At 30.9% G+C, this 17,343-nt stretch overlaps 3 protein-coding genes and 1 pseudogene across 3 annotated transcripts; 2 read left to right on the top strand and 2 right to left on the bottom strand.

The window, feature by feature from the left end:
• Positions 1-685: 685 nt before the first annotated feature.
• Positions 686-3,735, top strand: LOC111276954 (Tetratricopeptide repeat (TPR)-like superfamily protein). Its single transcript, XM_022862944.2, has one exon. It carries the CDS (start codon positions 751-753, stop codon positions 3,427-3,429), a length of 2,679 nt encoding a protein of 892 aa, XP_022718679.2. The 5' UTR covers positions 686-750; the 3' UTR covers positions 3,430-3,735.
• A 638-nt stretch (positions 3,736-4,373) lies between these two features.
• LOC111277767 (putative glutathione S-transferase) lies at positions 4,374-5,907 on the bottom strand. The gene is made up of 2 exons (XM_022864186.2): positions 5,445-5,907; positions 4,374-5,355 (listed from the first exon to the last, which is right to left on the bottom strand). The coding sequence occupies exons 1-2, from the start codon at positions 5,778-5,780 to the stop codon at positions 5,005-5,007; spliced, it is 687 nt and encodes a 228-aa protein (XP_022719921.2). The 5' UTR covers positions 5,781-5,907; the 3' UTR covers positions 4,374-5,004.
• A 3,560-nt stretch (positions 5,908-9,467) lies between these two features.
• LOC111276953 (uncharacterized) lies at positions 9,468-11,470 on the top strand. Its single transcript, XM_022862943.2, has 4 exons — positions 9,468-9,625; positions 10,288-10,414; positions 10,537-10,609; positions 11,019-11,470. Exons 1-4 carry the CDS (start codon positions 9,598-9,600, stop codon positions 11,286-11,288), a joined length of 498 nt encoding a protein of 165 aa, XP_022718678.2. The 5' UTR covers positions 9,468-9,597; the 3' UTR covers positions 11,289-11,470.
• A 292-nt stretch (positions 11,471-11,762) lies between these two features.
• Positions 11,763-13,967, bottom strand: LOC111276952 (protein LYK5 pseudogene; annotated as a pseudogene).
• Between the last annotated feature and the right edge of the window lie 3,376 nt (positions 13,968-17,343).

Genomic DNA, 17,343 nt, shown 5'->3' with positions numbered 1-17,343 from the left:
GTTATATTTTTTATCCAATTTTTATATATTTTCATATTTAATTTAAAATTATTTAAATTTTAATTATAAATTTTTTTCAAGATAAATTAACTATTTTTATATAAAACACTAGTTATCTCTTCATTTTCTTCATTTTCATATTTCTGACAAATATCATTTCTAAAATAATGCAAATTCAAAAAGTTAATGACAATTCCTGTGTGTCACTTTATTTTGTTTAGAATAAATACTGATTCCTAAAAAAAATACTGATTCAACTAAGTTAGGCACTACTTTTAGTAATTAGATAGCTTGATATTCTAGCTTTAAATGAGTTAAAATTTAATATACGAAGAATCATCAAAATAATGATTCATCTTTTTTTTTTTTATGTGATTCATTTTCAAAACTCATTCTAATTATAATAATTTGAATTATATATATAAATTAATATTTTTTAAAATATATATATTAATGAGTTGATATTATTTAATTTATTTTATTAATAAAATAATATATTTTATTAATTGATATTATATAAAATTTATATAATGATGATGCATCATATATAAACCCATAAAATAAATCACAGTTTCAAAATAAAAAGAGATTGTAATGCTTTTAGTGCTGATATTTAATGCAAATGTCACATTGATAGCATGCATTAACTAATGAAATTACGTGGGGTTCAATACCTCAAACCTTCATAATTATATAAATCTCCTTAGATGGGTCAGCCAACTCAAACAGCAAAAGACATGCTTGAGCTTCATGAAAACTACAACTAAGTTTAGCACTTTACATGAAGCTAAAAATCAACTTGTTTACTCTTCACTTTCAAAAGCCTTATCATCTGCATCAAACTCTAAACAACTGCACAAAATCCATTCATTAATTATAACTCTAGGACTTGAAAAATCTATCTTCTTCTCTGGTAAACTCATAAGCAAATATGCTCAGTTAAAGGACCCAACTTCTTCCCTCTCAGTTTTCCACCAAGTTTCACCTACATCCAATGTTTTCCAATGGAATTCAATCATTAGAGCTCTTACTCACAATGGGTTATTCTCTAAAGCCCTTTTTTTTAATAGCAAAATGCAAAAGATGAATGTTTTTCCTGATAAATATACTTTTCCTTTGGTTGCCAACTCATGTGCGGCTTTGCTTGATATTGAGATGGGAAAAGTTGTTCATCAGAATGTTTTGGAGATGGGTTTAGGCTCAGATTTGTATATTGGGAATGCGTTGGTGGATATGTATGCGAGATTTGGTTTTTTGGCTGAAGCTTTAAAGGTGTTTGATGGAATGTCTGAAAGGGATGTTGTGTCTTGGAATAGTTTGATTTCGGGATACAGTGCAAATGGATATTGGGAAGAAGCATTGGAAGTTTATAATATGGAAAGAATGGCGGGAATTATGCCAGATTCTTTTACTGTTTCGAGTGTTTTGCCTGCATGTGGAGGTTTGATGCATGTTAAAGAAGGTAAGATAGTTCATTGTTTGGTTGAGAAAATTGGGCTTCACAGCGATGTAGTTGTAAGTAATGGACTTCTTTCTATGTACTTCAAGTTTAATAGGCTTGTAGATGCACGGAGGATATTTGATGAGATGATGATTAGAGATACTGTTAGTTGGAACACGTTGATATGCGGGTATTCTCAGATGGAGTTATTTAAAGAGTCCACGGAGTGCTTTATGCTGATGTTGAATAGTTTTAAGCCTGATTTACTGACTATTACTTCAGTTCTTCGTGCTTGTGGTCATTTACGTGACTTGGAATTTGGAAAATTCGTTCATGATTACATGAAGAAAAGTGGGTATCAGTGTGATGTTACTGCTGACAATATTCTTATTGATATGTATGCGAAATGTGGTGACTTGCTAGCTTCGCGGGAAGTATTTGACAGGATGATATGCAAGGATTCTGTCTCGTGGAACTCAATGATTAATTGTTATATTCAATATGGTAATTATGATGAAGCATTGAAACTTTCTAAGATTATGAAGGTTGACTTGAAAGTTGATTCTATCACTTATGTGATGCTCCTCTCTGTTTCTACTCAGTTAGCAGACAAGGAGCTGGGGAAAGAGTTTCACTGTGATGTAATTAAATTTGGATTTGATTCAGATCTCATTGTCAATAACTCTATGGCTGATATGTATGCGAAATGTGGGCAAATAAATGACTCACTGAAAATATTTGAAAACATGAAAACTCATGATAGAGTGACATGGAATACAATCATAACAGCATGTGTTCAATCTGGGGATTTCACTTTAGGTTTGAGAATGATTAATCAAATGAGGACTGAGGGAGTGATGCCTGATGTGGCCACTGTCTTAGGCATCTTGCCTATGTGTTCCTTTTTTGCTGCCAAACGGCAAGGGAAAGAGATCCATGGCTGTATTTTCAGATTTGGATTTGAAGCAGACATTCCAATTGGGAATGCACTAATTGAAATGTACTCTAAATGTGGTAATTTAAAAAATTCTCGGCAAGTATTTGACCGTATGAAAGTGAGAGATGTGGTGACATGGACTGCTATGATTTCTGCCTATGGAATGTATGGAGAAGGCAAGAAAGCAGTGGGAGCTTTTGAAGATATGAAAGCTACTGGTGTTATTCCTGACCATGTTGCCTTTGTTGCCATCATCTATGCTTGTAGCCATTCAGGTTTGGTAGAAGAAGGTTTGGCTTGTTTCGACCAGATGCAGAAAGATTACAACTTGGAGCCTAGAATAGAACATTATGCTTGTGTAGTTGATCTTCTTTCCCGTTCTGGATTGCTGTCTAAAGCAGAGGAGTTTATCTATTCAATGCCACTGAAGCCAAATGCAAGTATATGGGGATCTCTACTTAGTGCTTGTCGATCAAGTGGAAACATAGAGGTTGCAGAACGCGTATCTGAGCAGATCCTTGAATTAAAGTCAAATGATACTGGGTATTATGTTTTAGTATCAAATGTGTATGCCATTTTAGGGAAGTGGGATCAAGTGAGAATGATACGAAAATCCATTAAGGCTAGAGGGCTCAAAAAAGATCCTGCATGTAGCTGGATAGAAATTAAAAGAAGGTTGTATGTGTTCGGAACTGGGGATAAGTTCTTTGAGCAGTTTGAGGAGGTTAATAAGTTATTAGGGATAATTTCTGGTTTGATGGCTAAGGAAGGTTATGTTGCTGATCTGAGATATGTTTTGCATGATGTTGAAGAAGATGAGAAAAGAGACCTGCTTTGTGGGCACAGTGAAAGGCTTGCCATAGCATTTGGATTATTAAACACAAAGCCCGGGACTCCATTGCAGATTATGAAAAACCTTCGTGTTTGTGGGGATTGTCACACTGTAACCAAGTATATATCAATGATTATGCAAAGAGAAATACTAGTAAGAGATGCCAATCGCTTTCATGTCTTCAAGGATGGAACCTGTAGTTGTGGAGATCATTGGTGATGGATCTCTTGATCATATTTTTTAACAAGGAAAGAGAACCACCCTACCTTCTTCATCAAAATGAAAAATGAAAAAGAACAGAGATTCCTTCTTCTAATGTAGCTGCTAAATACAGGGCAAATACTGGCTTACATGTTGAGGCATTAGAATTTAGAATTTCAATAATTTATTTTTCCCTGGATGATTTTATTGTGCTTCCGGGAGAATTTTAAACCATAAACAAATAACTATTATATCCTTTCTCATTTTTGTTTTATCATTAGCTTAAATCTTTATTATGAAAACTTTTTTTCTTGTTCGGTTAAATTATTCTGTTCTCATTTTCCATGATCATTAGAGGTCTTCCATAAACTGATTGGTGTTCGGTCAATTACTACATCATTAGCTTAATTAGTGTTCCATGAGCTGTAAGTTAAATTTGGAAAATTAGAATCAGTCAATTTTGTATTTTGTCGTTTAATTAAGTTTATGGCAATGTTATGAACCTTGTTTGAGTACTCATTCAAACGCCATTATTACCTTCTGCTATTTATATGATTTTCTTGTACTAATAAGAAAACCAAGTGGAAAAATCAGTGCGAAGATGTCATCCAATCATCTTATTAGGGATCAGATAATAGTAAATATAATAGATAATTGAGAAGCTTGTGGACATACTTTTTTTCTCCTTTTCCTTTTAAGTGAATTTTTTCTGCACAGTAGTTGGCTACTTTTAGTAGTTCCAGTTCTCAGCCCTGTGTCAGACTGAAAACATTTTGAAGCCATGGATTTGAATAATTTCTTCTCAAGTCATTCAACTTGTGGAAATTCTGATGTAGGCTGTCTATATATTTCTTTTTTCTTATATGCAGAGTTTTCCAAGTGCTGAATTGAAAGGAAAACGCATATAAATTGGGTATATGTTCTGACAACTAAGTTCATATTTCAATTTATCAGGTTACTGTTGTCCTTTTTTTTCTTATTATACATGATTTATTAACTCTTTCAAGGGTAAGATTACATTGTTATTATCATTGTGTATCACAAAAGACAATGAAAGTATAGCCAGTCATGGAAAAGCTTGATGCTTCTGCAAACAATAATTATAATCTGTTTCTTTCTAGCTGGCATTTATTGATCACGCACAAAACACATTGTCAATAGGTATCTAGACTTATCTGGTTGTAAATATTCGCCTTATTGCTGGCTTGGACCTGCTATGCTTGATGAATATTTCGCCGTGCTTATGGAGGCATAAAAAGTAGGGAAAGAACGATTGCAAATTAATGGCAGATTTGGTTTTGAGAGTGGAAATTGCGTCTATTTATTGTATTATTATTCTTTTCCGCTTACAATCCATTTGATTACGCTGTATCTTTGCAGTCTGCAGTCTAGGAGCTAGACACCAAAGCGAAAATCTCAGCAACAAGTCTCGTATAATTCGTAAGGCAATCTGTCTCCACTATTACAATATCTGTTTCTTGACAGATCACGGGAAAATCCCCCATTTATGTTAATTGTCTAGAGAAACTGTTTCAAGTTATTGCCAAGCTTATGATGCCTAAACCATACATCCATGGAAAACCTCACAACAGGTCATTTTGTAGGATGGTATTTCTCATAAAGTGCTTGGTACTTGATGATCATCTTGTCATGAGGTGGCCAATTATCTTTAATTATTGGGAGTTCTGAAAACTTTTGCATCCAGGCCGATAACAATGGATATCTCTCATCAACTAATTTCAAGCCAGTTAGCTCTTCAAAAACATAGATCAAGTTAGCAAGACTACCAAAAGCAAGATCAGCCAGTCCTATCTTCTCTCCACCAAAGAATTTCTTTCCCTTCAGCTCTTCTTCGACAAATTTCAAGTTCTCCATTATTGCAACAAAAGCGTCCTCTTGCTCTTTTCCTTCTTTGGAGAAAGCATCCCATATTGATGGTATAAGCTGCATTAAGAAGAAACAGATGTTTCTTATGTTTTGTCGGTGAAAAAAAAAAAACAGTCCTTACTGAACCTGATAGTGTGAAACTTTACCTTTTCATCGTTAAATTTGGCCCAAAAGCGTGCCCTGGCTTTCTCAAAAGGATCTTCGGGCAAAATCGGATTCTGCTTCCATGTCTCATCTATATATTCAAGAATGACAAGTGACTCTGAGATTGGTTTTCCATTGTGAACAAGCACTGGAACTTTCTTGTGAACAGGATTATACCGAAGAAGCAAAGCACTCTTGTTGGAAAGATCTTCATCTATTGCCTCATATTGTATACCCTTGAGCTTCAACGCCCAAACAACCCTTAAACCATAAGGGGTTGACCATGTCTTGAAAAGCTTCACTTCTTCGGACATATTGTTTGCTATGTCATCCTTCATAGTTTAACATGATATATATACTAGTTAGCTTTTGCTTTGTTCTTTTTAGTATTTTTCTTTTTGTTACTTTGTATTATATCTATAACAGGAGGAATAGAGTTCCAATCTTAAAAACTTAAGAGGTGAGTTTTACGAGACACAAATTATTTTCCATTTTATAATCCAATATGTGAAAAAAAAGATTGTATTACAGCCCCATCTTGTTATATAATACTGAAATGTGGGAAAAAAAAAAAAAAAACTGGAAAGGAAAAGAAGGGAAGAACATAAGAAATTTTCTTTGGCAAAGTTTGGATTGATATTATCGTTCCTAAGCGAAAACATCGAACATATTTAAAATTTAAATTTTAATTTAGTAAATTTTTATATCTTTAAATTACAATTAAAAAAAAAACCAAACTTAGATTTATCATTACACTTTGCAACCCATGAATGGGTATTTAAGTTTGATAACCTCTATGTCCATATCTTCATATCAAAAGAATATTATCATCATATAATTAAAAAAAAAATCAAAATTTGAAAACATTAAAGGCAAGATATAAATTTATAATTTGTGAATTTTTGCGTTTGACACGACGGGGGAAGCAGGCCAGCTGCCGGCCAAACAACTTCTAATCGATCAATTCAAGGCGAACTTTCTTCCTTGTACTAATTAATGTGGTACAACAAACAAAATGTCAGAATAGTTATCATAGATATATATAGACTAATTTTATCAATTTCATCGGAAGCATATCATTTTGTTATTATTATTGCATTAAATTAATTAATTATAATTAAAAATTATATAAAATTAATTAAAATATCATATAAATTTCACACTTATAAATAATAAACTTTTATATAATTTTTTGTTTTGCTGAATTAATTACAAAATTATTTTTAAAAAAATTAACAAATGAAATACATTCTACTTTATTTGTCCGCAATATAAAAAAAGTTGTTTTTGATATAATATAAAGTTTTTTTTGTTTGTTTAATTTTTCTATATTCAGAAGATTTGAATTAAGGAGATGGGTTCATCAATCCGTTATAATTTTAAAGAATTGATCAAATGACTAATGTGATATTTTTACCAATTTTTCAATCAAAATTTAATAATAAAATATATCTTTTGATACGGTAAAAACTCTCTAATTAAATCTCAAATAAACCCTTAATTTATTCTACATTTTTTTTACATTAATTTAATTATAAGATTTTTTTCAATCATTAGAATTAAGAGTTTAATAATTTATCAAAGATCAACAATTGTTGATCATATTATAATTTTCATTAAAAAAAAAAGTGAATTTAATAAAAATATATTTTATTGGATGTAGATATATGGCTTTATCATCCAAACTTGAGTAGATTTAATTACATGATGGCAACTCTTCAAAAAAAAAATTATATGATGGCAAAATTTTTGTCATCATGAAATAATCATGCATGATTATTCATATTCCTTAATTAATTTACAAATAATAAATTAGTCTTCTTAATTTAGATGGGATTCTAAGACTTTTTTTTTTTTCAAAAATTGAGAACAAAATTCATTAAAACATAAAATCCCCATAAAATTTCAAGGAATTGTCAATAAAATTTTTCCTTTTTTTAAAGCGAAAAAAAAAAAAATTCCATAAATGAACTTCTTTCTTCCGCCAATTCATTAATACTCTAATTAATCAAATTATCCAAATTAATGAATAATTTTTCACGAAATATATTAGAAAACTTTGCATTAAAACAAGCAAAGAGGATTTCCTTTTCTATTTACTATCTTTTATATATTAATGTTTTCCTTTTACTAGGAGGATTAATATATATGAAAACGAATATATTTCCTTTTCTTTTTTTTCAGTCTTGGCAATCCCCGAAGTTAGTGCACAAAAAATATGTGAAGAGAGGCTATACCAATCTGGATGTAAGGCAGACGATTGTCAACAAAAGTGTTTACAAAGACATCAAGTTGCAGGATCAGGAATCAGGATGACAATGTCTTCCAAATTCTCCTTCTCAAACTGATTTTTCTTGTTTTTTATCTGGAGTTGTGCTTCATTTATCTGTCAATTGATGTACTTTCCTTAAAGAAAGGCAAATTCAATAAAAGAACAAATAATTGGATTACAATTATAGCTTTCTTTCTTTCTTTTTCTCTTTTCAACAATTAATTATAGGTATCTGCTGATTCCACCATGAAAATAAATTTTTTAAATCAAGTTCTAAAATATTATTATATTAAATTTAAGATTGTATCATACACGGATGATAATTTAAATTTATAATAATCTTTTGAAAGTATATAAAAATAATATCTTAATCTAATACCAAACTTTTAAAATGATTTAATTTGTTGAACTCTAAATTCTCCAATAAACACTTCTTTAGCGTGAGAAGTTATCATTTCAAATATAATTTAAAGACAACTTGTGGCAATAAATCACAACCTTTTATATATATATATATATATATATATATATATAAAGAGGAACTTCATTCATTAAGAAAATGGATTACAATCACAATCATATATGGACATTCCAAGCAAACCATGATTAGCTGAGTCAATGAGCCGCTCCATTAATACCTTTTCATTTTGTATGGGCAATCATGCAGATATTCCCCTAGTAAATTGGTAGTTTTTTTTTTTTTTTTAAGTTGTAGTTTTTCCTATAGTGAACAATTTTTATTTTATTTTATTTGGTTTTTATCAATTCATCTTATCGGGTTAGTGTCATGTAGTTGATGACATCAAATTTGGTAAAAAACTTTAATACTAGTAATTTTATAATTAGGTACACCCATTGTATTAGTGACAAAAAATGATGTTTAAAAAATTGTTATTTTTTGAAAATGAAAAGATATATGTATCTTTAATTTTTTATTTTATAATAATTTTATTTTTTTTATGATTATCATTCAATAATTGAATGGTGTAAAAAAAATTTAAAATTATTATAAAATTTTTAATTTTTAATATAATCTACTTAAAACTTACGAAATATAGAATTTAATTTATTATTATTGTTATATTTTTATTATTGTTGCATCATAAATTGATGTCACTTGATTTGTGACATCAAATTTAATAAGACATTTTTTTTAAGTCCTTAATTCACTTCTGACCTTACCTCATGAGACGTAGTTGGGAATAGCATTATACCTCGAATTGGGCGATTCTTCGACTGCCACAAATATCATGTCGTTGAATTAAAGGTTCGTTTATATAAAATATTTTATAAATAGGTAGAAGGATAAATATTAATAATAAAATATTTGATTAAATTTAATGTCATAAGTCAAGTGATATTAATTATTAAAATAATTATAAAATAGGTAAAATTAATGCAAAAATATAAGCTTAAGGATGCATGATCTTTTCAATTTCAAAAAGTGACTTTCAACTTTTAAAAAAAAACCTTTAATTTTATATTAAAACAAATTATCTTTTAAAATAAATTTTTAAAAATATTTTAAAGTATCAATTTCTTAATTACCTACACACAAAAATTATATTTTAAACATAATTTTTTCAGTCATCCATTTATGGGTGGGCGTGCCCAATTCTAGCTGTAAAAGAAAAAAGTCACGATATTGTTAATGAAGTACAACAATATTTATCGTGATATATTGCTATCGTCCATTTTCTACGTGCCACGTCACCCCTACAAAAATCTTGCCACTGAAACGACTCCGTATCGAGTATCCTCTCTCTCTCTGTCTCGCTGCTTTCGTCGTTTGTCCACCATCAATTTTAAATCTGCCTTATCTTTCTTTCATCGGCAAAGTAAAAAAATCGGAGAATCACTAAAGTTACGTCGTTTCTGAAGTTATGGGACAAGTCTTAGACAAATTTCACGGTAGGGTTTTTAATTTTTCTTTATCTGGAAATTTCAAAAGACAAAAGTTTCTGATCCTTGAAACCCAGAAGTTGATTTTTCAGGTTTTTTTTTTTAATCATGAGAAATATAAAGGGTATTTGTAGAAATCTTTCTTCCATAGAAAAAGTGTTCCTTTTTAGTATGTTACCCTTTTCAAACTATGTAGAAAGGAAAAGAAAAGGTCTTGCATTTTGTTATTAATAAAAAGTTGAATTTCTAATTTCAAATTTTAAGTGAGGACCGAACTAATTAGCTTTGATCATCTTTTTGAAGAAATAGGTATTTAGAATAGATGAACTTGTTGACTGGAATTGGTTTTTGCTGTGGTAGGTAACTAATTAGTTTGAATAAGTGTGTTTTAATGGCTTCTTCTTTTCCTTGTTATATGGGGTAAAATCTATGTGTAGCGGGATGTGGGTTAAACACAATGTGGCCAAAGAGTTCCGGGGTCGAATAATTTATTGTTATAGGGACCGTGGTGTTTTACTGGTTTTATATTCTCTAATAACTATACCTTTTGAATGGCCAAAAAAAATCTATACCTTTTTATTACTCTTTTGTTTTATGAGAATTGAAAAAGTGAGCTTGCTTTATTTGTAATGATATCAGTGTGTACTTGATAGTTTAACACTTTTGTGCAGGGAAGGAATGGAGAAAGAAACAGATTAGGAAAATAAGTGACAAGGTTTATGATCGTATCAAAAATCAATCAGGAACAGCTACTTTATCGTTCGAAGATCTATATATTGCTGTCCTACTTGTGTACAAGTGAGGAATTTGCTTAAACGTATTAAGTTTCAATAACTGATTAACTTCATATTCTTTAATCATGCAATGGAAGATAGTTAACCTTATTGGTGTTAAATGATCTTTGATTATTCCTTCTGTAGTGATATTAATAAGCGTTTGCCTGGGCCCCACTTTGACCCACCCTCTAAAGAGCAAGTCAGATCAATGATGCAGGTAACCCCAAAATTTAATGCAATTATGGAAAAGGCTGCATTTGAGAATTTACTTTACTTCAATGAAAATGCTATGGATATATAGTATGTCCCTTATAAACCATATATAAAGCTAATGCAGTGACAAGTTAAATTGGACTCAAGAATACTGTATTTATTTTCATTACCTAGGAGTGTCAGAATCTTGGAAAGTTTTGGGACATATTTACCTCTCTGGACTTTTTACTATTGTGTTGAGTCTGATTACCTATGAGCGTCAGCAGCTGGAAAGTTATGGGACATATTTACTTCCCTTTTAACCATAATTTTCTCTATAATTTGTATAATTTCTTTTGTCTAAAAAATTTCATGGAAGAACATAATATAGTAATGGTTAAAGACATAAAGCAGTTAATTTGTTTCCTATGCAGGAGTGTGACTTCAACCTTGATGGAGAAATTGACCGTGAAGAATTTGTGAAATTCATTCAGCAGCTCACGACTGACACATTTATTGTTGTTAGTCAGGGACTGATTATCACCTTAGTTGTAGCTCCAACTGTTGCTATGGCAACAAAGAAGGCTACTGAGGGCGTTCCTGGTGTTGGGAAAGTGGTGCAAAAGTTACCCAATTCTATTTATGCATCCCTTGTGACCCTCGCAATTGTTTGGTTCCAAACTTCACGCCAAGAGACTGAGTAGAGCATTCTGTCTTTTCTGTCAAATTACGACTACTGTAAATGAGATAGATTATTGCTCAGTTTGTATAGAACGATGTCTTGCAAGTTACCGAATAATCAGGAGTACAACATTTCTGAAACTTCATTGTAGAAGGATTATTAATTTGTGATAATGCATATGAAGGTTGTTACTTCGGTGTAGAATGATTCTCTCTTCTGTCTTGTCCATTACTTTCCCCTTTTCTTCTCTTTTATACATATACGTTCATTTCTTTTTTGTGTATCTTCTTTTTGCTTGTGGAGTACAACATTGTGAAACATGATGAGTTAAAAACAATTTAGCTTCAAAACTCGACTGTGTCAGTGTGAGGATATATATAGGATCTCATTTTCAACCATTCTTTTTGCAACTTTTATCTACAGGGTAATGAGATTGCAGAAAATGTTGATAAGAGCAGAAAAACTTGTCTTGCTGTGTGAGAGAATTAGCGAAAAAGCCTCTGTCAGACTGTCACTGACATTCTTCTTATTATATAGCCACCATTAAAACAAGTAGAGTAGTATCTTACAATCTATTTAGTATATATCTGTTAAAATACCATATTGAATCCTGTATCAATTAGCATCCTATAATCCTAGTAGGCAGCCGGCTTGAACTGCTTTGAGACTGAAACTCACTGGATGGACACCAGTCCAATGAAGAAGAGAAAATCTTTGTGGCAGCGATTAAAACTTCAGCCATGGAAGGACGAGCATTGAGATCATAAGCAACGCAGTTTCTAGCCAGTTGGGCCATGGAGAAAGCCAAATGCAGGGGATATTCCGCCCCGAGAGCATGATCAATGAAGTTTTGAAGCTTTTCTCTCAGGTCAACCCCTTCTAGCACCCCTTTAATAGATGCTGATAGCAATTCCTCTCCTTCAGCATTCTTTTCAGCAGCTCTCCTTCCTGATAAAAGCTCCAACAGGACAACCCCGAATGCAAAAACATCAAGTTTAGGCGTGATCACCCCACTCTCAATGTACTCTGGAGCCATATAACCAAGTGTCCCAACCACATGTCTTGTCAATTGCAGATCGCCATCATTTTCCACTGTTCTTGCAAACCCAATGTTGGCAAGCTTGGCTCTGAAGTTGCCATCCAGGAGTATGTTACTGGTGTTCAAGTTCTTGTGCATATATGGAGGATTCATATAGTTATGGAGGTAATTGAGTGCATCTGCAACATCGTATGCAATCTGAACTCTTTGCTTCCAAGAAAGAGTAAATGAAGTTTGGCCCTTGCTAGATTGAAGCAAATCATCTAGAGAACCTTTCTCTACATGCTCATAGACAAGATAAGTGTTGCCTCCGTGTACACAGAAACCCGAAAGCCTGATGATGTTGTTGTGATTGATCTTCTTCAATAAATTCATCGCTGCCGAAACATCCCCTTTCATCACCTTAATTGCAGCATAATCACCTTGGAATTGGCCCCGGTAAACAGAACCTTTGATTATGTTAGACTCACTGAAATTTCCAGTGGCAGCTTCCAAGTCCTTGAACTTGTAGGAGGTTAAGGATTCAACTGCATACCTACCCTCGTGGATAGATACAAACCAGGAATCGTCAGAATAGTCTATAGAGTCCGAGAGTGGTTTTGGTTCAGATGGTTTTGCTGCCTCTTGCTCAGCCTTTTGAGAAGGGCGTCTGTAGAAGAAAAACAAAAGCCCGGAGAGGCCAAACAGGAGAATCAAACCAGCTGCAATGCCAATACCTACAAACACCCACTTGTAGGAAGATTTGGATTTTCTAATAGGAGCACTAGTTATGTGAGAAGGTGATGGCGGAGACGGGGAAGCTTGGGGTGCTAAAATCATGGTGGGCTCTGCGGCAAGTGGAACCAAAACGGGAGTGAATGGAAAAATCAAATCCTCTGTGAGCTTGTTGGCATCCAATACGCTTTGCTCATCAACACCAAAAGATTCAGCAATTGAAGAAATGAAATCCCCCCAGTAGGCTATGTAGGTGAGCAAGAACTTGGCACCAGCTTTGGTTTGGTCTAGTGTTGGACAAGCACATCTAAGGGGAACTAGGAGTTTATCACACACTTTCAGATCCAAGATACCTATGGAGTTTTGAGCCTTCATAGCCTGGCAAGTCGTGAGACCCTGATACGTATCATTGGCAATGGTGAAATAAGTCTCAGTGTCGTCCTTGATGGTGTAGGTAATGTTGTGTTGGTAGTAGCTGCCAGCACAGGAGCAATTAAGTGGAACAAAGACCAGGGAATTAGCAGGAACTGATGATACATCGGACGAGAGGTTGTTGAGTCTAAGGGAGGAAATGAGATCAGGTTGAGCTCCCAGGAGATAGGCTATTGTGACGGCTGAAGTGTGGGGAGCCTCTGCCCGGAAGGTGATATAGGATTTGCATGATTTTTGCACGCCATTGCATAAAAAGCCTCTGGTGACATTGTTGTCCTTGCTTTTGTCAGCGCACTCCAACTGATCATTATTCAGATAAGCCTGTTGTCCTTCTGTGCTGCCAGAATGCAACAACAACAACAATGCAAGAACATAAAATTTTAGCCAAAGCTTCAGGTTCTTCTCCATGGCAATCTCAATTAGTATTTTTTTTTTGTATTCAGATCAGAAATGGAGAAACAGGTGAAGAACTTCGAAAGGAGTGCCTATTTTATGCTACTGATACGCGGAACTGTAGTAATCTGTAATCTCATTGTTCTTATTGCGTATTTGCTACTGCACATTCAGTAGAAGACCGAGAATAATAAGTTTATGATGGAAGACCAGTAAATTTCTTGGTCTTTTCTCAGTCTCTTACATGGATTCCGTGGTCAAGACTCAAGAACCAGGACTCAAAGCCTATGAAGAAAAACAGCTTCACTTCTAATTTCAAAGGCTGTTCTGGTAGCATTCTTTAACTGTATGGCAAGCAACAGCACAATTTATGTTACACTAGTATTGAGCCCGATGCTGAGGGTTTAATTTTTTATTAAATAAAATAAATATTTTTAAATTATTAAAAAAATTGAAATGCATTTTAATTTTAATTTTTTATTATTTTGATACAAATTTTTAGTAAAATTAAATTAAAAATGATTTTTAAATCATTTGCTTTTTTGTTGTAAAAATTTATCTAATTAAAAATAATAACAAATAAAGGTGTCACGGGAATGCTTCAATTGATTTTTTTTGTCATAGAATTTATCAAATAAAAAACAAAAACAAAAAAAAAAAAAAAAAAAGACTTATTAAGAGTGCCACCACATGAACACTTATTGAAATTAGAATATTAATTTTTTAAATTAAATTATCAAATAATAATTTTATTAATATAGATAATAAATATAAAATTAAATTAATAATAAAATATATACTCTTATATATATACAACATAGGGGTAGTTGAAGGTAATGTACCATAAGTCTATTTCTAATCCATTTTTGCTTCTCCAAAAAAATTAATTCGGGTATCGATTTTTTACAAAAACTCCGTATCGAATCAAAATAAATAAAAATCAATCAGATACTAATTGTTTTTTGTTATCTTTATCAACGAGCTCATTTCGCTATAAAATTTATTTATTTAAAAAATAAAAAAACAAAAACAAGAAAATATGAAAGGAAAAACAAATGATCTATGTTGACATTATTTATCTAATTAAAAATAAAAAACGAAAAAAAGGCAAAAAAAATTTTAATCAGTAGTATCAAATGAATCATGCCATTAAATTTTTTAAAAATTTATTATTAAATATAAAGAGTAGAAAAGGAAAAGAATATAAAAAAGGGAAAAAAAGAAAGGTAAAATAAGAAAAATGAGAAGAAAATTTTAAAAAATAGAAACAAAAGGAAAAAAAATGAGCTAAAGAGAGCAAAAAGTGGAGGTCAAAATGTGCAAAATTTATAATATGTATAATAAAATATATATTTTTATATATATCTCAAGGTGGATCGTGATAAAAAACTATTAGCATATCACCAAACCGACTTCATTTCTCTTTATAAAAATCCAATATGCCCTAATTTGATCTAGAAAAAAGAATGACACCCCCATTGAATTGGGCTAATCAAAACTCATTAGATACAAATTATTTTTCTATCCCTATAAATTGACTTCTTTTGTTGTAAAATTTATCTTATAAAAAAACAAAAAGAAAAAACCAAATTAAGATATAATGTAAATACCTCAATTGTTTTTTTTACTAAATTTTTCTAAATTAAAAACTAAAATTTTGAAAAAAAAAAAACCAAAAAAAAACCAAAAAAAAAGAAAAAAAACATAAAATACAACATCAACACCTTGAATGAAGCTCAAACAAAAATTAAAATGAGTAAAATTTATAAAATAGATAGATGGATGAATGAATAGATGGATTGCATCTTAATTACATATAAATATAGTATTTTTATTAAATTAAAATTTTAAATAATAACTTTATTAATATAATATATATAAATATAAAATTAAATAAATAATTAAAAATATAATTTTATATATACTTAAGGTAAGACAGAACATCATAAACTCATGTTCAACTCAATTTCGATTTTAAAAAGTCTTAAACTCATATTAAATTTTCTAAAATCTCGCGCATATTGGATTGGAACAAATAAAAACCCATGAGATATAGGTTGATTTGTCATTAATACATTTATTAACTTTTTTCTTATAAAATTATTTAATTAAAAAAAGTCAAAAACTTTTTTTAAAATAACAAAAAATGAAGAAAAAAAATGAAACTAGACCGGGATACCACATGAATTTATTAAATTAAGATATTAAATAATAATTTTATTAATAGAAAAGAAATTCACTTACATTAGTGAAAGTGTTATACATTTTTTTTACTATTTGATAAAAATAGTTAGTATAAGTGTTATGGATTTAATTTTGATCTAAAGGTCAAAAAAATATGCAACACTTACATTAGTGTAAGTGGATGCCTACTCTTATTAATATAATACATATATATAAATATAAAATAATTAAATAATATATATTATATATATCTAGACAAGATGAAATACCTTAAATTAGCATTTGATGGGATTTGGATTTTCGATAAAATCCTAAATTAAAAAAAAAAAGCACATATTAGATCCAGATGAATCGAACTCATCGAATATGAGTTTTTTTGTCATCTATACCTCCATTGACTTTTACTAGTAAATAGTATGCGTGATCCCTGAACTTTGGGTCAAATTTTATATTAGTCCATAAACTAAATAAAAACAATGTAAATCAATGTCTAAATGTAAATCAATGTAGTCTATTTGTTTGTTGAACTGTCTAAATTAATGAAAAATCCAACGTGACATGACACATACTTTTACAAAATTGTATTACGTGTAAGATTAATATTCTGTCCATGATTTTAAGCAAAAGAATTCTTGGTCAAAGAAGAAATCAACCAAATGAAGAGACAAACAACAAGCAATCAAAAGCAAAAGCAAACAAGCACACATTAAGCAATACACAGGGGAAGCAATTCGGCAACAGACATTCAAGCAATTCAATAACAAATTCAGGTAACCTCCAAATAGAAAATCCTAAACCCATACTAAAAAATTACTGACTTTTAAGTTTTTTACTCCATACAAATGGTGTTGTTTGGGACTGAAGAGAAAGGTCACAACCATTCAACTCACGTGAAAGGCACACTATACATTTGTCTTTGATTGTAAGGTTATGTATTATGTCATGTTAGATTTTTTATCAATTTTAGACGGTACAACAATCGAAAAGACTAAATTGATACGCGTTTAGATAGTTGATGACTCAATTAAAATTTTTTTAAGATTTATGGATCAATTTAAAATTTAACTCAAAAATTAAGAACCACAAGTGTTATTTACTTGACAGTTATTGTAAAAAATTATTTATTAATTTCTTTTATTATAATATTTATCCAATTAAAAATAAAAACAAAAATAAAAATAATGAAGGAAAAAAACGAAATAGGGTGCCATATGAACATATCAATGGGTTTTTTCTTTCAAAAAATTGATGTAATAAAAAAAGAAAGGAAGAAAAGCAACTAAAACAAGAAAAAAGAAAAAACGAAAGAAAACAA

The sequence above is a fragment of the Durio zibethinus genome, chromosome 7, assembly GCF_047325235.1.
Source record: "Durio zibethinus cultivar Kanyao isolate XHJ-2024 chromosome 7, ASM4732523v1, whole genome shotgun sequence".
Taxonomy (NCBI): domain Eukaryota; kingdom Viridiplantae; phylum Streptophyta; class Magnoliopsida; order Malvales; family Malvaceae; genus Durio; species Durio zibethinus.
Note: the sequence above shows the minus strand (reverse complement) of the source record. Positions and strands in the feature narration are given on the sequence as shown.